The sequence below is a fragment of the Microcaecilia unicolor genome, chromosome 1 (genome assembly GCF_901765095.1).
Source record: "Microcaecilia unicolor chromosome 1, aMicUni1.1, whole genome shotgun sequence".
Classification (NCBI taxonomy): domain Eukaryota; kingdom Metazoa; phylum Chordata; class Amphibia; order Gymnophiona; family Siphonopidae; genus Microcaecilia; species Microcaecilia unicolor.
In genome coordinates this window covers 726,220,147-726,244,331 of record NC_044031.1, presented here as the reverse complement: position 1 = coordinate 726,244,331, position 24,185 = coordinate 726,220,147, and the positions used below count along the sequence as shown (strand labels likewise).

At 44.2% G+C, this 24,185-nt stretch overlaps 1 protein-coding gene across 2 annotated transcripts in view; it reads right to left on the bottom strand.

Moving 5' to 3' along the window:
- ADAMTSL3 (ADAMTS like 3) overlaps positions 1 to 15,379 on the bottom strand; it is a 650,803-nt gene extending 635,424 nt beyond the window's left edge. For both annotated transcript variants that reach the window (XM_030189627.1, XM_030189628.1), the window contains exons 1-2: positions 15,182 to 15,379; positions 13,243 to 13,352 (exon numbers count right to left, since the gene is read on the bottom strand). In XM_030189627.1, the coding sequence (XP_030045487.1) occupies positions 13,243 to 13,323 (81 nt within the window). In that variant the 5' untranslated portion in view covers positions 13,324 to 13,352; positions 15,182 to 15,379. The remainder of the gene's footprint in view (positions 1 to 13,242; positions 13,353 to 15,181) is intronic.
- Between the last annotated feature and the right edge of the window lie 8,806 nt (positions 15,380 to 24,185).

The following is a 24,185-nucleotide window of genomic DNA, read 5'->3' as shown; positions in this document are numbered from 1 at the left end:
GTTGCACTGGAATGGCCTTCTGAAAGCAAAGGATGCTTATTTTGACACTTCTAAAAGCAGTTTTTCAATTAGGTGAATTACTTTTAATGCCTCATTTTAATTTGAGGTGAGAGATTAAGCACTGTAACAAGAAGTTCCAGGTTCAACAGTTTCCCACTGTCAAGGAAGCTAACTCAACTCTTACCCTTAGCTCCTCCCACCAGAACAGAAAGGAAGTGCCCTCCCTGCAGGCCACTCTTACTTAATTGTGTACTAATCCAGAGAATTACCAGTTCCTTCACACCGCCTGATTGCTGGGGAAGTGACATTCCTGCTCCAAACTATTTGTGTCTTCTAAAAAAAAAAAACAATATAGCTCACTCCTTTTTCAGCAGAAAATGCAATGCCTCAAAGAATATTTTATGCTGAGTCCAAGCATTAGGCTCCCAGGCAATCCCATCTCCTTCAATCAAATCCTCTTCAAACAGGTTAGCCACAGGTTTAATAGCTCTTGACAGTTTTTCCATTCTATAAGCTGTTACTTTCAACTGCTAGAGAGATTTGCAGGCTGTGCTTTAAAAACAAAAGTCCATAATAACAGGCTTTGCAGCACACCCTTGAAACACGCAGGCTAAGTAAACTGTAGTTTGCTTAACCTGTTCCTCGCATTGGCTTTTTTTACTAGCCAGCTCCTGACGGAGAAGTAGTACAGGTTCACCATCTACCAGGGCTGCCCAGACACACAGCTGGGCCCAGGTCAGGACCGCCGACTGCACCCCCTTCCCCCCCACCTGGGCCACTGTACCACACCGCGCCACGCCGCGCACTCCACCCCTACCCGCCTCCTTACCTTCCTATGTCTGACTGCTCCTCCCTCAGTCTGTCTCTCTCCCTCTCCTGTGTGCCAGGACCCAGATGACTGCATTAACATAATAACCTGGAGTATTATGTTAATACAATCATCCGGGTCCTGGCACACAGGAGCAGGAGAGAGACAGAACCGAAAGCAGGCAGGCAGGAAGAAGCTTGCCGGCACCGGCGCCAGGGCCCCCCCCCCCCCCACTCCTCCACCTTGAAGGCTGGGCCTGGGGAATTTTGCCCCCCTCTCGGCATCCCTGCATTCTACTGTATAGAGACAGAAGCTGATGCAGGATGGTCCAGTAGCAGAGGCAGCAGTCGTGCTGTCTCATGGAATCTGACAGCAGAACGCAATTGCCCTTGACAAGAGTTTTCTGAGACAATCTATGAAAAGCACATTTCATGACATCACCATGTCTGCCATTAATCTAATCCATCATGAAAAACTGTTCCCTATTTATGAGAGCAACAGGCATTTCTTAAATCAGATGATGCCAATTAGCCAAACATGTTTTTTTTTTTTAATTTAAACAAGAATCTTTATTGAATAAGTAAGACAAAATGTAGATACAGGCACAACAGTAAGCTTCCAGGCCTTAGTACACATTGCAAAATCTGGAACTTGTTTCTTCAATACTCATTCATTGATTAATAAAACATTCACTATTCTTGGTATTTTACATATTCCCCCCCCCCCCTTCTTCCCCCTAAACAAACTGCAACAAAACATGTCCACGTTATTGGTCAAAATACCCTCCCATTCCCCCTACCCCTTACAGTGTCTAAGGTAACAACAGTAATTCAACATATCAAATGTTTCTCTGTAGCTCATTACGTCTTCGGTATATCCAATGGTTCCCAGATCTTAGTCCATTTCGACAACTGGTGTCTAGCCAAACATGTTTTTATAGTTATCAAGATAGCTACGTTATCTGCTTAGCTAACTAGAAATATGCAGTAATAAGATGTTAAAACTCATTAAATGCATACAGATAGCAGAAAGAGAATATTGCACCAACTGATCTATTTCTTATGCTGAACGTTTAGATCTGCAGACATCTAGGGTGAGTCATTTCTTCCTGTTTAAGACTGCTAAAATCTTTCTCTTCCTTTCTGAGTATACTGCCAAAATGTTCATCAACTCTTAACACCCCCACTTAGATTTCTGCAAGCCACTCCTCACAGGTCTCCCACTACAATCTATACAAAATGAATCTGCATGATTTATCTTCATTCAGCATAGCTATGACCTGTGAATTTGCACTCGGATAGAACTGAATGAGAAATTGGTACAAAAGAATCCGCTTAAGTTCCCAAAAGGCAGCTATAGCCTCCCACCAGCAGGAGTCACTGCAAGATTTTGGAATAGCTGGTTAGTACTTCCTACTCTATGGCTTACACTTCCTGGGATTTGGGAGACTTGTACAGAATGTAGGGGTCTATGTGCTTTTATCCTCCATTTAATCATGCTAATGCCTGTTTACTAAGGTGTGCTAAGTTTGGCTCTTCACACACTTTAATAGCAAAACCTAACCCACAGTAACTGCAGAAAAAACCTGGGCTAACTGTTCAGGGCATTCCCAGAACTTTGGAGAAGACAGCCATGCAGTCAATGCAGAATAATTATTGTTATGCATGTTAAATGGCACGGTTGTCTTCCTCAAAGTTCTGGGAATGCCTTCAATAGTGAAAACAGACTGTAGTTAAAGAGACATCCATAGGGTTACCATATGGCTCCAGGAAAAGGAGGACAGATTGAGCCAGTCTGGGTTTTACTTCCATTGCTTTCAATGGAAGCAAAACCCAGACTGGATCAACGTATCCTCCTTTTTCTTGAGCCATATAGTAACCCTATCTGTGAATGTGTGAAGGGGAAGTGGGGAGCACTCTGCATTATAAGCTATGTATAGTTTGATATGTGATATCAGAAAATGTCCCTGATGTGTCTTGATGTTTGGAGCAATGCTTTTGGATGCATAAAACAGATTCATCTTAAATTCTAAATAAGGAATTATTTAATATTGCAAATCAAAGGGGAATTTTTGAGAAATCGATATAAAGTAGACTTTATTGAATGACAGAGAATTGTTTATATAGATAACTAGTATAAAAGGCCCGTTTTGGTAGACAAGGAAACAGGCGCTAGCAAGGTATTCCCCCCTCCTCCCTCCCCCCTCCCTGTCTCAAGACCCCCCTCCCTTCCTCCCTCCTCCCAAATTGCAGACCCCCTCCCTCCCTCCCAGACTCCCCTCCCTCCCTTTGTTCCTTCCTTCCTTTCCTTCTGAGTTCCAGACCCCCCCTCCCTTCCTTCCTTCCTTGCTTCCAAATTGCAGACCCCCCCTCCCACCCTCCCTCCCTCCCTACCAGTTCAAGGCCCCCTGACAGCCGTCCCTCCCTCCCAGTTCAATGCCCCCTCACACCTCTCCCAGCGAATCCTATATTCCCCCTCCCTCCGATTTCAACCCCCCCTCGGCATTACTGACCCCTTGACCCCCATGCCGCAACCCTGTCGACCCCCCCCCTTCCCGCAGAAAACCCTGCCCCCTCGCCGTCGCGTAGCTGTGCTGACGACAGCCACATTTCTCTTCTTCTCTGTGCCGGCGATTGATGTTGTTCATGAGCTGGATAGATCCGTTATGCGTCTGAGCGATGTGATTCGTGACATCATGACGATCGGGCGCTAGCAAGGTAATCCCCCACCCTCCTTCCTTCTGTCCCTCCCACGGTGAGTTGGTGAGTGGCAAAAGCAATCTACACAACTACAACTTCCGGCTTCATTAGAACATTGGAGGTGCGTTTTATATAGAGAGATTGTATATTTATATAAATGTATTGAGATGTGTAATTCATTGGAATAATGTGCACAGTGTGTATACACCAATTTACTGAAGAAGCCACAAGACATTTAAGGAGTCTTTTACTAAAGTGTGTTAAGTCTTTGCACTTAAAGCACCCTAACAAAAAAAATCAACAAGCATGAAGTGCAAAGATTGTACACTAATTGTTGGGAGCATCCTCAGCATCTCCTCTGCAATTAATGCATGGACATTTGCATTAGTGTACACAAAACCTAGCTGCAATTAGAACGGCCGCAGTAGCACCTCCTACTGAGGAGACATAAGTGAAGCTGGAGAAATGGAAGTTGCAGTGAGTTAATTACCATGGGCCTGATATTCAGACTACTACTACTACTTATCATTTCTATAGCGCTACTAGAAATACGCAGCGCTGTATGCTGGACATGAAGAGACAGTCCCTGCTCGACAGAGCTTACAATCTAATTAGGACAGACAAACAGGACAAACAAGAGATAAGGGTATATTAAACGGAGGATGATAAAATAAGGGTTCTGAACAAGTGAATAAGGGTTAGGAGTTAAAAGCAGCATCAAAAAGGTGGGCTTTTAGCTTAGATTTGAAGACGGCCAGAGATGGAGCTTGATGTACCAGCTCAGGAAGTCTATTCCAGGCATATGATGCAGCAAGATAAAAGGAACGGAGTCTGGAGTTAGCAGTGGAGGAGAAGGGAGCAGATAAGAGAGATTTACCCAATGAACGGAGTTCCCGGGGAGGAATGTAGGGAGAGATGAGGTACTGAGGAGCTGCAGAGTGAATGCACTTATAGGTCAATAAGAGGAGTTTGAACTGAATGCGGAAACGGATAGGAAGCCAATGAAATGACTTGAGGAGTTAGCTGGGCTCACTCTCATGATCACTACTGAGCCCAGATATTCAATACCGGGACATTTCCAGTGACCAGCTTGAGTATTCAGGTGTTTGTCCGCTAGTTTCAACTTAGCCGGCCAAGCCGATATTCAGCGCTAGCCGGTTAAGTTGAAACTACTACTACTACTTAACATTTCTAGAGCGCTACTAGGGTTACGCAGCGCTGTACAGTTTAACAAAAAGGACAGTCCCTGCTCAAACCAGCCAAAGATAGGCCTGCTATTTCAGTGGCTGAATTTAGCCTCCAAACTTAGCTGCAATGCACTGAATATTAGCGGATAGCCGGTTATATCGCGCAATAATTAACTCACACCCAGTGTTAACCAGCAATATTCAGTGGGAGATAACCCGTGATCTCCCACTGGATACTGCCAGATAGCCAGGTAAGTGCTATTTAACTGGCCAGGAGCCGTTCCTGGCCGGTTAAATGGTTTTAAATATTGGGTGGCATGTGTTCACCAAATTCTACAGTCCACGCCCATTCTTCACCTCTTTCCTTCCCTCTAACACAATATGCCGTTAATGCAAACTGTCATGCTACATGCTGTTTACACGCATCTGTGCTGGTGATTAATGTGCCCTAATTTCCACATAAACAGCTTTACACACTATAGTAAAAGAATCCCTTACAGAATGAATTAAAAAAAAAAGTATTAGTACAATTGATCAAGGGTTTTTCAAATTAATCATGAGAAAGGATCAAAAGTAGATGTTTCAACAATAAAAGTGTGGTTTCTTAAAAACTAAAAGAATGTGAGCCAGTCAATCAAAGTGAAAGAGCAAGAAAGGAGCTTTAAAAATGGTATCGACTTCAGTGATTTTGGTTTTTCTTCTACACACTGAATCAAAGGTATCTTGTGTGAGTGGACAATTGCTTTCTGTTTCAAACTGCAAACATTTTAGTAACTGATACAGTTAAACACTGTGTGAGGATTTAGGGTATTGAGTACATTTTCATCGTCATCAATGGTGAACCAGTGTTATGAGAAAGCGACTCCTTTATTTAAAAGGTTACATTGGCTTCCAGTTTACTTGCGTATTAAATTCAAAATAGTTTGTATGGTTTTTAAAACGTTAATGGGACAAAATTCAGTTTGCTTATCTAAAATATTTGATTTTATTGTCTGTTGGATGAGCTTCTCGTTCCCGATATCTTTTACTAAGGCACACCTAAAGTGGCCTGTGCAGTCCCGTCTTTTGGACGTGACCAGGTCCGTTTCCTGAGCGCACCTGGAAAAAAGGCGCTTTTTTGTGTGCCAGAAAATGGACGTGCGGCAAAATTAGAACCAGCGCGTGTCTATTTTCGGGCTGAGACCTTACTGCCACCCATTGACTTAACGGTAAGGTCTCACGTGCTAACCGGACAGTAAGCGGCTAGCACACGTAAACTGTCAGCTACCACTGGGTAAGCGCCACGCGGTAGAAAATAGAATATATTTTCTACCGTGTGTTTTGGGCGCACATCAAAAATGGAATTACCGCCCGGGGCATGCGGTAGCCAGGCGGCAGTGCCAACTTGACTCACGTTGGATGCGTGTAGGTGCCTACACACCTTTGTAAAAGGGCCCCTTAAATTCTTTGTTGTTTCCAAATTTTCAAGGAGTTAAGCTTAAGAGTTATCTGAGTAATTCTTTTCAATTTTTTGCTGTAAAAATGTGCAATGGTATTCCTTATCAGATTAGATCCAGTTTGTCTTATTTGTTTTTGTTTACAAAACAGTCGAGGGCTTTCTTGTTTTTAGGCATAGACTCAGTTTAATCTCGAGTGTATTATTTTAGTGTGTTATTATGTAATTCCATCTGATTGAGATGCTTCTTTTCTAGTAATCCGCAATTAATCCTGTGGAGATATAGCAAAATATCAATTCTGCATAGAATAGAGCCACGAGCACTATATAAACCTCTAAACTATCAATGTAAGTAATGAGTTTTTAGTAAAAGATCTTTAATCTGTTCAAAACTCTGCTGCACGTCTTATATTCCGCCAGAACCAATATACTCATATCACCCCTCTTCTCAGGTCACTTCACTGGCTTCCAATACGTTACCGCATTCAGTTCAAGCTCTTCCTACTTACCTACAAATGTACTCAATCTGCTGCCCCTCACTACCTCTCTACCCTCATCTCCCCTTATGTTCCCACCCAAAACCTCCGTTCACAGGACAAACCCCTCCTCTCAGTACCCTTCTCCACCACTGCCAACTCCAGGCTCCGCCCATTCTGCCTCGCCTCACCCTATGCCTGGAACAACCTTCCTGAGCCCCTACGTCAAGCCCCCTCCCTGCCCATCTTCAAGTCTCTGCTTAAAACCCACCTCTTCAATGCTGCCTTTGGCACCTAACTCTTACCTTCAGGATATCTGGACTGCCCCAAATTGACTGCCCCCATCGTATCGTCTACTCACTTGTCCTTTAGATTGTAAGCTCTTTGAGCAGGGCCTGTCCTTTTATGTTAAATTGTACAGCGCTGCGTAACCCTAGCAGCGCTATAGAAATGTTAAGTAGTAGTAGTAGTAGTAGTAGTAAATGTAAAATGGGAGACGGTACATTTGTGTCAGCAGGATTGGGTTAATTTCATCTCTGCTTGGAAGTATGAGGTGTTATTTCTCACTGAGTACACTGCTAGCTGTTTTATAAACAAACGCTCTGCCCGGTTGCATTTTTTTTTTTAAACAAGATGAGTTGAAAAGACTTACAAAGTTATTTTAATAAAGTGTGAATGTAAGGAAACTTCGAAGAGCAACATTCTTTTTATTAAATCATTGACTCTTAAGATCCACTGGAGCACAGAAACCAACTTTTCGAAAGGATTGGTGCTGTTAAACTCAACTTAAATTATGTCCCCCTGGACGTAGTGAAGGAGTGTGTTCATTGGGCTGCTCAAGTACCCGCAGTGCTGGAACCTATGCGCTGGAGGATATAAAAATCTTGAAAAGTTCATGGACTGAACACTTTTACCCCTCTGAAACAAGCACTGTGATCATTTGCGGTGCTGCACACATGAACTCTAATTCGGATTGCAGTTCCTTTATTTGTGGGGAACTTTTGTTTCTTGTGAAACTCCTTCAAGATCTGGAATGGCTTGATTTTGTTGTATTCATTGATTTATATTTAATTAATGCATCAGTTAGGTATTGGACTAATTCATGTTGATTTTTGATGTTGTAGTTTGTGCCCCTAATGCAGCCTTAGGGTGAAACACGGCCATGTTGGGCTTTTAATATTGTTCTTATAATAGATTGTATTTATTTATTTATATAATTAAAAAGCTTTCTACTGAAATTGGTTCTTTTTTATCCATCATCTTTTTATTATCTATCATTATTTATTATTCCTGCTTTTGGTGCTGCAACAAGTGTTTAGGATTGTAATTTCAGCTTAACGTATCCCTTATGATTTTTTTGGAAGTACATAAGTATTGCCACACTGGGACAGACCAAAGGTCCATCAAGCCCAGCATCCTGTTTCCAACAGTGGCCAATCCAGGTCACAAATACCTGGCAAGATCCCAAAACAGTTCGATATATTTTATGCTGCTTATTCCAGAAATAAGCAGTGGACTTTCCCCAAGTCAATGGTCTATGGACTTTTCCTTTAGGAAGCCGTCCAGACCCCTTTTTAAACCCCGCTAAGCTAACCACCTTTACCACATATCAACGAACTCCAGAGTTTAATTACACGTTGAGTGAAGAAATATTTTCTCCGATTCATATTAAATGTACTACTTTGTAGCTTCATCGCATGCCCCCTAGTCCTAGTAATTGTGGAAAGAGTAAACAAACGATTCATGTCTACCCATTCCACTCCACTCATTATTTTACAGACCTCTATCATATCTCCCCTCACATTTCCCTGCTGCTTCGTACAGGCCTCTTCTACCCATGTCACCAGCAGAATGTGGCCCCTGCTCACAGCTGCACAGAATAGATACTACATGAGTCAGACAGTGCTACTGAGGAAGAGAGAATCACAGAATGATAGACTGAGTGAAGGCCTAGGAGCCACATCCAATCCAGTCACAATTTTACTGAATACTAGGACTCATCAGTAACAGAAATACTAAAATTATTGGTCTCTGTAAAAAAAAAAAAGGTTTATAGATTTTTGGAGATATTAGATTCTATTTTCACAGCCTGGTTCATGTCCATAATGACAAATTCCACTGAGGCCTCAGAGAAACGGGGGGTCTCATTCATCCTTCCCCTACTCCAGTCAGTTCAGAGCTGGGAAACTTCAGGTGTGAATTTCCCAACAGGCAGAACAGGCACCTACCAGGGGCATCGGATGTATCTGGTAAATAAAATATTTCATACTGGCAGGCTGATGTGACACTAAAGGGAATCCCTTTCAGGCTCACCACAAAGGGGACCACTGGAAAGGCCTCAATCACAGAAACTCAACTGTTAAGGAAAGGAGTAGCCACCACAGAATTTATAAAGAAGAGTTAAGTACCTTTCAGTGCAGAATGGTGTAGGTCAAAGATTGCAAATGTGCAGAGTGATGTTGCAGAAGTTAAGCAGTAACTATGTCATTAAGTGCTAAACGTACCAAAGGGTTTTTCCTTTTTGATATCTCTATAGGGAATAAAGCTTCATGCAGTAGGCCCTAAATGCACAAAACAGTGTAAGCTACTGAAAGTAAAAGTGACATCATTCTCTATGCCCAAAACAGAAATAGTATTTGTAAAAAAAAAATTTTTTTAATGTGGAGGAAGAAGATGGATATTTCTTAACTTTTTCTTCAAGGACTACATTTATTTTCCAGATTGGGAGATGACAAAGCCAGAAATGACTAACAAACAGGCTGCCAAAATATGACTCCATGGTTCACAGAACATTTTATAGCATCCCAAAATCTGCAAGAAGTGAAAGCTCTCCAACTAAATAAAAAGTAAAAAAAAAAAAAGGCACAGATAAAAAAAGTATTGAAAGCTAGGGGTTGTTTCATCTGTACTCAAATAATCTTTATGGTGAGTTAGAGACAGCATGTCCTGCATTGAAAGCGCAGTTCTGCCAACCACAGACACATGCAGGCGTATCAATTCGATAGGAGAAAGCACTCAGGAGCTGAATACAAACAATAGTTTTGTAAGGTTAAGTGGCAATAAGCCAGTGTTTGACATAACAAATACAGCTCGTAACATGAGGTATACTGTGACTGAAATAATCTGTGATGAATTTTCCTGGTAATCCAAAAAGACAACCTTTAAATATGAACCTCCATTTGGGGGATTTTTCTCTTGGGGAGGGGATATTTTTTTTTTTAAGATATCCTAGGGCATCACAAGAAACAGCAGAGGCATAGGAGCCCCGTAGATGTGCATTCCATTTTGTAAAATGAGGCCTTCATGTGTAGATTTTAGTCCTACCCAAGCTAAGACCAACCAGGCATCTGCGTGGTGTGGAATAGTGACTTTCTGAAACCAGTATTTCTACATGTATGCAATATATTCCTGTAAATGTTGCTATTTACATGTGGATAGGTTTTCAATATAACGGCTTTATTAAGATAACTACATTGTCACAAATAGTGACATAACAGTATGACCTTATTTTGAATGTATTCCTTCATCAGAAATTGGGCAAAAAGGTTCACTGTAAACCAGGGGTGTAGCTACGTGGGGCCATGGGGGCCTGGGCCCCCTTAGATTTGGCCCTGGACCCCCCCTGCTGACAACCCTCTCGACCCCCTCCCGCCGCCAACCCGCCGTCGCCTACCTTTGCTGGTGGGGAACCCCAACCCCCGCCAGTCGAGGTCCTCTTCTTCCTTTGTTCTGTTTCTGAGTCTGACGTCGTGCAGGATATCAGACTCAGAAACAGAACGAAGGAAGAAGAGGACCTCGGCTGGCGGGGGTTGGGGTTCTCCGCCAGCAAAGGTAGGCGACGGCAGGGGAGGCTTGGCGGTGGGAGGGGGAATCGACAGGGTCGTCGGCAGGGGGGGGGGTCAAAGTTGTTGGTGGTGGCGGCAATGGCGGGGGGGGGGGTCGGTGGCGATGGCAGGGGGGGGGTCGGCAATGGCGAGGGGTTGACAAAATAGCAGGGGGGGGTAAAATGTGCCCCCTCACCTCAGGCTCTGGACCCCCATCCCGCCGAAGTCTTATGCCCCTGCTGTAAACTGGATTACAACCTGCAGAGACTCATATAGGATTATTTAAACAATTCTGCAGAGGTTTAGTAAAATGGGCCCTGCCATGTTTTTTAAAAGCTCTATGAATGCAAATTTCTCATTTCAAACATACATGGGATAAACACAAAGGAATCCTGTTTAGAAGGAATGGTTCCGCGGAATCTTAGCGCAGATTGGGTGGCGACGCCAGTAATTAGGAAACAAAATGGGAGCTGGGCAGACTTCTATGGTCTATACCCTGATCGTGACTGATTGGATAGGGATGGGCTGCAGTGTAATTTTTAAGGGTCTTCGGCGTTAGCTCCAGAACTTAGTACAAGAACAGCGCTGGGTAAACTTCTACGGTCTATGCCCTGATCGTAACTGAATAGATATGGAAAGTTCAAGAACAGTTCTGGGCAGACTTTTACGGTCTGTGTCCTGAGAAAGACAAGGACAAATCAAACTCCGGTATATATATAAAGTATCACATACCATGTAAATGAGTTTATCTTGTTGGGCAGACTGGATGGACCATAAGGTCTTTATCTGTCGTCATTTACTATGTTACTATGTAGGCAAATAAATAGAAATAAAAGAAAAACAAGATAAGACAACACTTTTTTATTAGACTAATATATTTTTTGACTAGCTTTTGAAAGCAATACCTTCTTCTGGTTTGGGCCAGCATTGGGTGGGGGGGGAGGGGAGCAAGCCAGACAGCTGCCCTGAGCCCCATAGCTCCAAGGTGGCCCTCATGGGCCATCATGTCTTCCCCATCTCTCTTCCCCCATTTGATATCTCACTCACCTTCCAGGTCTAACATCTAAATGTATTTTTTTTCAGAGGAGGTTGTTGACATAGCGGTGATTCTGACATGCTGCCAGCAGCTTCCTCAGCATTTTCCTCTCCTGTGGTCCACCCCATCATCTCTGACACAACGTCCTGTTTCCACCTGGGTAGACCACGCCAGAGGGAAAGCACCAAGGTGGCCACAGGTAGCATATCAAAACTGCTGCTGTGCCAGCATCCCCCTGCTCAGAGGTTCATGGAGGTCAAGAGTGCCAAAAGGGGTTAAAGTTAATAGTAACCACTCTACTGCATTCTGGCTTAGAAGAAGAACGATGGTACCATAATTATACAGTACAAACAGGTTAGAGGGAGAAGGAAACCAAACTCACTTACGGAAACAGCTTTTTCACTAAGAATAATGTAAGATGGTTATGTAAATGAGATACCTGGAAACAGAGGCTGGAAAAATGTTGCAGAAGTTTACACAATAGCCATCACTGCAGGGGCGTAGCTAGGTGGGGCCACGGGGGCATGGGCCCCCACAGATCTAGAGCTGGCCCCCTGCTTTCACCCCTCCCCCCGCTGCCGACCCTCCCCCGCCACCGCCATCAAGTACCTTTGCTGGTGGGGGTCCCCAACCCCCGCCAGCTGAAGTTCTCTTCAGCACCGGTCTCCGGCACGTTGCTGATCTGGATTCTGTTTCTGTGAGTCCTGACGTCCTGCACGTAGGAACCTAAGGGGATCTTTTACTAAGCCACGGTAGCGCTTTTAGCTCATGGTAGAAATCAGCTGGCGGTGCCGAGACGCCCACAGGAATATAATGGGCATCTCGCCGTTTATCGCCAGCTAATTTCTACCACAAGCTAAAAACTCTACTGTGCTTAGTAAAAGACCCCCTAAGTGACTTACCGAGGCGAGAAGGAGCATCAATGGGAACTGAACCCTGCTTCCCTGGTACTCAGCCTGCTGCTCAAACCACTAGACATCAGGGGTGTAGCTACGTGGGGCCCCAGGGGCCTGGGCCCCAGCAAATTTTGTCCAGGCCCCTGGTTTGGCTGGCGGGGGTCCCCAACCCCCGCCAGCTGAAGAATTCTTCAGAGCCGGTCTTTGGCGCAGCCGCATTCACTGCCTTGCTCTTCTTTCTTCTTGCTCCTCCTGTGCACGCTCACACTCCTTTACGTGAAACTGAGAAGGAGCGTCAGCATGCACAGGACAGGTGGAGCAAGAAGAAAGAAGAGCAGGGCAGCAAATGCGGCTGCGCCGGAGAAAGGCTTCGACTGGCGGGGGATGGGGACCCCCGCCACAAAGGTATTTGTTGGTGAGGCGAGGTGAGGGGGGCGAGGCGAAGCGTGGCGGTGGGATGGCCCTCAAAATGTGCTCCCAACCTGAGGCTCTGGCCCCCTCCCACCGTAAGGTCTGGTTACGCCCCTGCTAGACATAGGTGTAGTTTGCCTGGTTATTCTGCAGGGGGGGAGGGAGGGGCAAAGGTAATATATTAGCAGTGGATGCTGTTGCCTCCCTATCCCCACCTCAAACTAAACCTATGCACTTTCCAGAGTTGCACTTGTCCTAATGAAAGGAATTTCACTTTCAAAAACTAGTTACGGCTATCTCACCGGTCCTGCAAAAAGATATCACCACTAACTTGTTTGCTGATTTATTTCTGTGCCCTTCAGATCTGGAAAAGCTCCACATAAATGCAAAACATGCAGAATCTGCTTTCATAAAACCAGGTGCATAATCTTATAAATTCCAAACCCCAAACATGACAAAATGCCTCCTACCTGCAGGGCAGGGCATGTTATGAGAGCCAGGAGGCTTATCATCCACATGAGCAATGTCAGTTTTTCTCTGGGCGGCCTCATACCGCTGTCCTGTCCTGTCCTGCTTCAGCCTGAGTGTGTATGAGAGAGAAAAGAGAATTTCAATACAAACAAACCCAAGTGTGCAGCGCCAGAATCTCAAGAAGTAAAGAAAACTGTGCTAAAAAGCGGAGCTGTTCTCTGGAATTAATGCAATGTAAACATGGCAGGTTTTTGCTGGCTAGAAAATCAGACTTGTAGTACATGCCATGAACAATCTGAAGGATGAAGGTCTCAATTAAGAGGAAAAAACTACACACTAGACCCCTGAAAAACAGCACATTTTGTTGTTTTTTTCTCAACTGGGCATTTTCTATAGCAGATGAACACACATGGGGGCTGGCACAAACCACGAGACTAGGCAGCTGCTTAGGGTCGCAGCTTCAAGGAGGGGGAGAGGACCTGCAGTTGCTGTCAAAGCAAAACAGCTGGTATTGACAGTCACATTAACTCATGCGCATACACACATATGCATACAAAACCATGTCAGCCTTCAAGAGGGATAAAATGCGTTTTTATAACCATAATCTCTTACATAGGCACGCGCCTGTGGAACGCATTGCCACAAGTGGTGAAAACAACTTATGATTACCTACAATTCAGAAAGTCCTTAAAGACTCACCTATTCGGAAGGGCATATCCGAATGACCCAACTTAAATGACTCAACCCTGTAACATTTCACTATTAAAGATCGTATTGGACATTAATGAACTCTTTTACCTCAACCCAACTTGATTGAATCTTATCTTCCCTATCCCAATACAACATTTTGTACCTATCCTGTACCAGATTTGGCGAATGCCTTCAATGTATTATGTAAGCCACATTGAGCCTGCAAATATGTGGGAAAATGTGGGATACAAATGTAACAAATAATAACCACCAATAAATCATCACTGCTACAGTGACCTATCTGCAAACCTTCAGCAGGTTAAGTGCAATGCTCGTCTTTCAAAACATGCGGTTTTTTTTACAGATCACACGCGTCCCAAAGGGAAAAAAAAAGCTGGTTATTCAAAACACCCCACGTCCTGCACCTGTCAAATGCTTTCAGCAAATCACTATAATTAAGATTCCACCCGGAAACTGCCTTGCACAACCCACAAAGCCGCTGTTTTAACACTCAAAACAGTTTAGCTTCCACTTTGTCATTTTTTGGAAATGACATCCTTCTCGTGATCCACTACTAAACAATGTGCATTTTTAGTGTTAAAGACTGGTTTAATTCAACGTTTTAAAAGAGAAATACACCGCTACCTACTGCTGTCATTCCGACTAAATATTACAGTATCCTAAGCTTGAGAAATCACGAACTCAAAAAAAAAACACCTATAAAATAAACAAATAATGGACGATTTTAAAGCAGTTTGAATCTGAAAGCAATTGGATGACAGGCGCATCACAAAGCTAATTATTAGGTAACCCTATATCCTTGGTACCTTTGACAACAAAACAGAAATAGGAAGTTCACATCACATGCACCCTCGTTCATGCCCACTCTGTGAGCCCCTTTGCTCCACGTTACTGTATCCTTCCAGCTTCCACAGCCATGATGAGGTTAAAGATCGCCCTCACTTCTCCACGTGCGGCATATTAATGCTGGTGGACAACGACTGACAGTGGAATCGGGGTCGGAATCTGCCACAAGCCCACTGGTGAGAAGTGTGATAAAGTTACCTCTCAAACTCCCCCATCAAGATCTGTCCTCCTCCTCCTGCACCCCATCTTCTCCCGATCCCGTGCCGGAGGCGGTAAGTAGCGCCTAGCAATTCTGAAAATGCTATAACTTTTCACGTTGCACTAAGGAAATAAAGACATGTCACTTTGACAGTTGTTCTCCAGTAATACAGCCACACTCACCCTCAATCTAGAAGACTCCAAAGTCTCCTGCGATTGGACAATTTATACAGGGGAAAAAAAGAAAGTCTTCTAGTCAGATTTCTAAGGAGACGCACATTTCATTTCATGGTTTGTGGGGGAAAACAAAACAAGCATGATCTTTGAACCAAGGGCATTATTTTCTGAAACACAAGGTCTGCCTTAGCTTCGGCCCCAGAAGGCGTGATCTGCCCAGCGCGTAGCGACCCTGCTCTGCGGTGCAGCTCTAAAGGCTGTGTATAAATGCAGCTTCCGCCGTAGGGAGCAGCAGTAGCACCACCAGATCTAGCTCTGCAAAAAGAGTGCAAAGAGCGCCCCCTGCCGGAGCAAGTGGGGATGGAGAACGGACGCGGCTGGCCTGAGCCTGCTGTGGTCACTGCCGCCTTTTAGGTGTTGGTTAAACCGTAAGAGCCAGGGTTGGTTCCACGCTGTGCTTCATGGATGGGACAAATACACCAGGCTAGCAGTACAAATGTGTTTCAAATGTGCAGGAGACCCAATACAGACATATGCCAAACCCCTGCTACACTAATATGGTAACACCTTATATACTAAGCAGTATCAGTTTCAAAATGATAATCGTGACAATTTCACTGTTCAATATAGCGAACGTCCTCATAATTAGCAGCTACCACTTCAAGCCCCTGCTTCCTCTGGCTGACCTTACTGTAGACTCAGAATCGAAGACAACTGAAATGACTGTACTAAAGTCGTTTGAGTTGCTATAACTTTTCCAGTGACAGTTTAAAGGCAGGATTCAAGTGGAGGAGCGGCCTAGTGGTTAGGGTGGTGGACTTTGGTCCTGGGGAACTGAGTTCGATTCCCCGCACAGGCAGCTCCTTGTGACTTTGGGCAAGTCATTTAACCCTCCATTGCCCCATGTAAGCCCAATGCCATGAGTGGGAAAGCACGGGGTACAAATGTAAAAAAAAAAAAAAAAGGATTAATACAAGTGTTGCACATCAGTGTCTCACTGGTTGATATTTGGAATATGTGGTGTTCTCGAGTGGTTAATGTGTTGCCAGGTGGAAAATTTTTTTCCCACCCAATCCAGCATAAAAACCGCCCAAAACCCACCCAAACTCAAACCCCGCCCCTGACACCCCCACCCCCGCATCATCAACCCCGCCCCTGCAGTCACTGGCCCCGCCTCCCCCGTCATCGGCCCCGCCCAAAACATCACTAACCCCGCCCCAAAAACATCACTAACCCCGCCCCCCGCGGCCGAAAAAGCCGCCCAAAAAACCGCCCTGAAGCCCAAAAAGCAGCCCAAAAAACCGCAACCCGCCGCGGGCAAAACTTTCCCGTGGTGGGTCGCGGAAAACCGCCCAATTGGGCGGTAAAACTGCCCACCTGGCAACACTGGTGCAGACTAAACTTATGGCTGAGAAAAGAGCGCCCCCTACAGAAATGTCACTGTCAGTAAATGCACCACAAACCCGAAAGTAATCCCTTTCTCCACTGAACAATTCTTGATGTTCTACAAGCAGCCATCTCGAAGTGGAAAAATAAATTCTCCCCTGTATTAGGTCTGCTAATCTTTCTCGCCTCTACCCATCTCTCTTTACAACTTTTATTATTTTTTTCTCTCACGCTTCTCTTCTATGCTTCTCTCCCCCCTCCTTCCCTGTTTAATTTTTGCCTTCTTACTCTCTACCAAGTCTCCCTCTGTCTTCCTCTTCCCTGTCCCATGTTCCTCTCTCCATTTTTTTCTCCATTTTTCTCCCCTTCTTTTTTTTTATTATTATTATTACATTTGTACCACACGCTTTCCCACACAATGCAGGCTCAATGGAACATATTGGGTACTCCCAGCTGGCAGTACATTTTTGGGATCTTGCCAGGTATTTGTGACCTGGATTGGCCACTGTTGGAAACAGGATGCTGGGCTCGATGGACCTTTGCTCTTTCCCAGTATGGCAATACTTATGTACTTATGTACATGGACACAGTGAAAGCACGTAACTCCAGGTTCTGCAATTCTTTTCCTGGTTTAGGGGGCCTTTTACTAAGCCACTGTAACATTTTTAGCTCACGGTAGAAATCAGTTGGCGGTAAACGCTGAAACACCCATAGGAATATAATGGGTGTCTTAGCTAAAAATGCTACCGTGGCTTAGGGGGACTTTTTCAAAGAATTGGTAAGCCCAACACAGGCTTACCGAATGCTAAATCGGGGCTACCGCTGGCCCAACATGGATGCCAGTGGTAATTTTGCTCCAAGCATGCGCCGTTTCCTGGGAAAAAAAAGAAGACCCCCCCCCAGAAATGGCTTGTGCAGTGGTAACCCGGCTGTAATCAAGCATCACCATGCACTGCCTGCTTAGCGTGAGACCCTTATCGCCACCTCAGTGGGTGATGGTAAGGGTTCCCCACCACATGGCCATGCGGTGAGAGTTCTCTCATTGCACAGCCATGTTTTCTCTGGGGGCTTTTTACCCGCTATGGTAAAAAGGGCCCTGCCACTAGCACAGGGCCCTTTTCCCTGCAGCAAGGTAAAAGGACCCCTTAGTAAAAGACACCCATATTTACTACATCCCAATGCTGTGCCAAGGGTGACCCAAAAGAATAAGAAAAGTGGAGCTAATGCCAGCCCCACGGTCTTTCTTTGGCAATCAGTAGAAAAGACTCTCCAGCTGCAAGCAAGTAGAATGGGATCAGGAAGTGCCAATAAAGAGTACCACAAACTCACGAGAAAGATGGTTAGAGATATTAGTTACAGCACGAGATAAATATTACATTATATTAAACTTCATATCTATATGCTATCCTTCTCCAGGGGCGTAGCCAAATAACAGATTTTGGGTGGGCCTAGGCAAGAAGTGGGTGGACACCAAGTGTTCTCTCCCCCCCCCCCCCCCCCCCGGCACCACCACCACCAGCAAAAAAATATCTCAGCTGGTGGTGCCGGTATTGTGGAGAGAAGTGTTTTTGTTACCATCAGGGAGAAGTCTTCAGCTGGCGGAGCTTGGGATCCCCACCTGCTACCGCTAAACTTGTGCTATTGTTGGGTGGGCCTGAGCCCTAAGTGGGTGAGCCCTGGCCCACCCAGGCCCACCTGTGGCTACGCCACTGCCTTCTACTAAATGGAGCCAAAGTGACATGGCAATTAAACAATGGCATTATAATAATGCATCATATAAAATATAGTAATTAACATATCAAAGATACATCATATAAAATACACTAACATGTCTTTAATTCAATAGCAATTCCAGAATTTCTATCCGCCCCCCCCCCCCATACACATAATTAGAACAAACAATTAGTCATAGTGAGGCAGATCGATGGTCCATTTAACCCAGTATTCTGTTTCCAGCAGTGGCCAATCCAGATCACAAGTACCTGGCAGAATTCCAAATAATAGCAAGATTCCATACTACCAATTCCAGGAACAGCAGTGGCTTTCCCCATTTCTAGCTCAATAGCAGACTAATGACTTTTCTTCCAGGAACATGTCCAAACCTTTTTTACACCTAGATGCACTAACCACTGATACCACATCCTCTGACAATGAGTTCCAGAGCTTAACTATTTGTTGAGTGAGAAAGTATTTCCTCCTATTCATTTTAAAACTATTCCATATAACTTCTTTGAGTGTCCTCTAGTCTTAGCACTTTTTTTGAAAGAATAAACAATTGATTCATGTTTACTTGTTCTACACCACTCAGAATTTTGTAGATCTCTATCATATCCCCGCTCGGCCATTTCCTTTTCCAAGCTGAAAAGCCCTAACCTTTAAGCCTTTCCTCCTATGAGAGGAGTACCATCCTCTTACTCATTTTGGTCACCCTTCTTTGAACCTTTTCTAATTCCGCTACTTTTTTGAGATATAGTGACCAGAATTGCACACAATACTCAAGGTGAGGTTGGAGCGATACAGAGGCATTATAATATTCTTGGTCTTATTTACCATCCCTTTCCTAATAATTCCTAGCAATCTGTTTGCTTTTTTATCTGCTACAGCACATCAGCCGGAAGATTTTAGTGTATTGTTCATGATAACACCTAGATCTTTTTCTTGGGTGCTGACTCCTAAGGTGGAACTTTTTTCCCAATGTGCATCACTTTCCATTTGTCCACAATAAATTTCTTCTGCCATTTGGATGTCCAGTCTTCCAATTTCCTAAAGTCTTCCTGCAATTTTTCGCAACCTGCAGGTGTTCCAACAACTTTGAATAGTTTTGGGTCATCTTCAAATTTAGGGGCCCTTTTACCAAGGGGCAGTAGGGCCACCACATGGGTAGCGTTCGACAAAACAGCACACCCAGACGCCCTGCGACAGTTTTGGCTTTGCCACACACAATTTCAGTTCCCCAGGACCAAATAATTTGTATTTTCTAGAATGGGGCGGGGGAGTAAGCATTCCCAGCAGTAATTGGGCAGCGTGGGCACATTGCAGCCCAATTACTGCATGAGTAGTGTGCGAGCCCTTATGGTCATGCACTAATTTGTACATTAATAAGTGGCCATTAATAAAACATATTGAAATTCGGCCATTTTTGAGCTGCTCTAAAAAGTGGCGGAGCATATGGGAAACCCACACACTATAACTACCGCTGGCCACTTTTTAGCACAGGTTAGTAAAAGGACCCCTTAATAACCTCACTCATTCTGATTTCCAGATCACTTATAAATATGTTAGATAGCACTAGTCCCAGTACAGATCCCTGAGGAATGCCACTATTCACCTTCTTCCACTGAGAGAAATTACCATTTAACACTACTCTCTGTTTTCTATCCATTAATCAGTTCCTAATCCACAACAGGACTTTTTTTTTTTTTACATTTGTACCCTGTGCTTTCCCACTCATGGCAGGCTCAATGCGGCTTACATATTGTATACCGGTACTTATTTGTACCTGGGACAACGGAGGGTTAAGTGACTTGCCCAGAGTCACAAGGAGCTGCCTGTGACTGAAGTGGGAATCAAACCCAGTTCCTCAGTTCCCCAGGACCAAAGTCCACCACCCTAACCACTAGGTCACTCCTCCTATTCCATGACTTTTTAATTTTCTCAAGAGTTTCTCATGAGAGACTTTTGTCAAAAGCTTGCTGAAAATCTAGATACTCTATATCAGTTCTTCAGTGAAAAATACTCATTCTAAGTCAACAAGGATCTTAAAAGTGTAGTTATCAACGAGGGCTACTTTAAGACATGTTCTTTTACTACTAATTTGTGCTATTTTCGCACAGGTCCTGTTTTATGCGATGAGACCTAGTTATTAATAACTAAGGTTAACACTTAACGGTATCCCACGTTGATATCCCCCCCCACCCCGGAGTGTATTGCCCAATGCTTGGGTCCCAGGCTTGTGTCAAAAATGAGCATGAAATTCCAGTGTGGACCCCACAAGGTTCACATCTCTGTGTTCCAAACACAGTCAGTCGCATTCTGTGTTGGCTTTGAAAAAACTATGCTATCTAGCCAATATTTTCCTCTTCTCCCCAAAGCAGATCTGTGATTATATTCTGGTCTACTGTAGCAGAATTTGTAAGCAATTTCTTCCTAGCATAAAAGCCAGGGAACTGTAGCTCAGGATCACAATTGTTGAACATAGTAAGGATAATTTTATCAAGGTGGCACCTAGTTTGGCATACAGTATATAGTATAACCCATGCCCACATTGCAGACAGACATTTACATCAGTCCTACAAATGCCTTCACATGGATTTCAAACGAACATATGTAAATTATAGCATTCTATAATTTATGAGTAATTGTGCACTCTTCCCACACTCCACCCAAACCACCCATGTTCATGCCCACTGGCAAAGTACATGCAATCAATTCTACGCTTGTAAAATTACATCCAGGCGAAAAGAGACTGTTTAGGTGAATATGTGACCACCTTTTTTGCAAGGTCTTAGCACCTACAACTGGATGTCTCCATATAAAGTTACCCTCTATTCCTCAGTAGAGGAGTGTGGTAGCCATGTTAGTCCACTCTTAAGGTTATCAATAGAAATCAAACAAAATAAAACATGGAAAAGAAAATAAGATGATACCTTTTTTATTGGACATAACTTAATACATTTCTTGATTAGCTTTCGAAGGTTGCCCTTCTTCATCCCACGCCTGTTGGTCAACATTTTACAGGACCAGGACACTGTACCAGTGACTTCACAGTGAGAATCCTGAAAGGTAACTTTAAAACCATACAAGAACTAAGACCTTTGAAGTCAGAATGATTGAATATTTTAACACCCAACAGAAAGGACTTAACAAGGATCTGGGGTTCCTAGCCCATTATAAACCATAAAGCTGTATGTCTCTGTTGATCACCCCACCCCTCACCTATCCACACCCACCCTGTTAGAATATCAATGATATGCTTTGATGTCCCCATGCATACCTCCGACCCACCCCCATCCTCCCACCCTGTCAGACTGTCATAGTAATGCTTGAATGTTTTCACTTATATACACTGTCAGCTAGCACATTTGCTTATTTCCGATCTGATGAAGAAGGGCAACCTTCGAAAGCTAATCAAGAAATGTATTAAGTTATGTCCAATAAAAAAGGTATCATCTTATTTTCTTTTCCATGTTTTATTTTGTTTGATTTCTATTGATAACCTCTATTCCCCTAAATCTATAATCTTGTATGCACAATCTGACACTTGGAATGCAAAGTTGCACATGCAACAGTGTCAGTTATACATGTAACTTAATTGCTTCATTAGCTGCTAATTGGCATCAACAACCAATAATCAGGGCCACTGAGGGGGGGGGGGGCAGAGGGACATGATTCCCTCGACACAGCTCCAAGGGGGGGTCCAGCGCCGGCAAGGCTTCTGAAAGCAGGCAGAAGGTTTGTTTGTTTATTTATTTATTTATTGCATTTGCATCCCACATTTTCCCACCTCTTTGCAGGCTCAATGTGGCTTACAATACATCATGAATGGTGGAAATATCATTAGAAAATATACTACATTTAGTATTATAGAAAGATCTTAGTTAACATGATTATGAAAAAAGAAAAGAACATTATAATAGTATAACAAGCAGATATTATAAGACATTTCAGAATACATGTGGAGTTGTGTTTGTTCATGTTTGTTGATCTTTGTGGTAAACCTTATTAAAGAGATGGGTCTTCAGTAGTTTGCGGAAGTTAGTTAGTTCGTAGGTCGTTTTTAAGTTGCCCGACAATGCGTTCCATAACTGTTTGCTCAAGTAGGTGAAGTTTGATGCATGCATTAGTTTGTATTTTAGATCTTTGCAGTTGGGGAAGTGCAGGTTGAGGAATGTGCGTGATGATCTTTTGGCATTTCTGGGTGGTAGGTCTATCAGGTCTGACATGTAGGCTGGTGCATCTCCGTGAATGATTTTGTGAACTAGGGAGCATATTTGAATGTGATGCATTCTTTAAGTGGGAGCCAGTGTAGCTTTTCTCATAGGGGTTTAGCACTTTCATATTTTGTTTTACCAAATATGAGTCTAGCTGCAGTGTTCTGGGCTGTCTGAAGTTTTTTGATTATTTGCTCCTCTTTGCAGCCAGCGTAGAGTGCGTTGCAGTAGTCTAGATGACTGAGCACCATTGATTGTATCAGGTTACGGAAAACGGTCCTTGGGAAGAAAGGTCTTACTCTTTTTAATTTCCACATTGAGTGGAACATCTTCTTGGTTATGTTTTTCGCATGGTTCTCAAGTGTTAAGTGTCGATCGATGGTAACTCCAAGAATTTTTAGAGTGTCTGAAATTAGGAGGTTCAGATTTGGTGTGTTGATGGTGGTAAATTTATTCGTATTATGTTGTGAGGTGAATATTAGGCATTGGGTTTTTTCTGCATTAAGTTTCAGCTGAAATGCATCCGCCTGTTGAGTGCATGATGTGGAGACTTTGGTTGATTTCATTGGAGATTTCCTTTAGGTCTTGTTTAAATGGGATGTATATTGTTACATCATCTGCTCCCTTGATCTGTCTCTCTCCTGCTCCTGTGTGTTGGGATCCAGGTGATTGTGTTAATGCGATAACCCAGGTCCCGGCACACAGGAACAGGAGAGCGACAGACTGAGGGAGGAGCTGATGCAGGAAGGTAAAGGGATGGGGGGAGACGGAGGCCCGAGTTGAGGGGGCAGTGGTCTAAGTGGAGGGAGTGATGGCCTTGCCCCGGGCCTGGCTCTGTCTCTTGACTGCCCTGCCAGGGCCCCCCCCCCCCACCAGCCAAGGTATTTGTGGCAGCGGTGCTTCAGCTGGCAGGTGTTAGAGACCCCTGCCAGCCAAGATGTACAGCGGTGGCAGTGGGTGGTGAGCGGCAGAGCGGTGAGGCGGTGGTGGGTGGCGAGGCGGCGGAAAGGGGCGGTGGACCAAAATGTGCCCCCCCCCCACCTTGAGCTCTGCCCCCCTCGCACCTCGAAGTCTGGCTACGCCCCTGGTGTAACTGCTCTTAAAATCAAACAACAAGGAGTGGGAACTGGAGCAGGCTCTTCAAAAATAGACTCAGGACGCCAGAATGGAATTATGGATGTTTATTTAAGCTGACTCGACATGGAACCATATTTCGGCACATCCATGTCTGCCTCAGGAGTCTTGATACAATATCGACATTTCACATGCTACTTAACAATTATTTCTTTTACCAATGGTCTTTTTAAAGACTAGCTCATGCTCTTTTCGCAAGAAGCATCATCAACGATAAATGTGATTATCTGATATACATATCAAGACTCCTGAGGCAGGCACGCATGTGCCGAAACACGGTTCCATGTCAGCTTAAATAAACATCCATGATTCCATTCCGGCATCCTGAGTCTGTTCTTGAAGAGCCTGATCCACTTCCCACTCCTTGTTGTTTGATTCTATCCACCCCATGGGACCTTTGTGTTCTTTCCACTTGTTGTGGCTGTTGTGTATCTGCTCTCAGTCAGTATTCTACAAATTGTGTGCGCTAAATCCAAAGTACACAGCTGGAAGGGGTTGTGAACCTGGGAGGGACCTGGGCAGGTTTGGGGCGTGCCTAGCATTTAAGTGCACAGGTTACA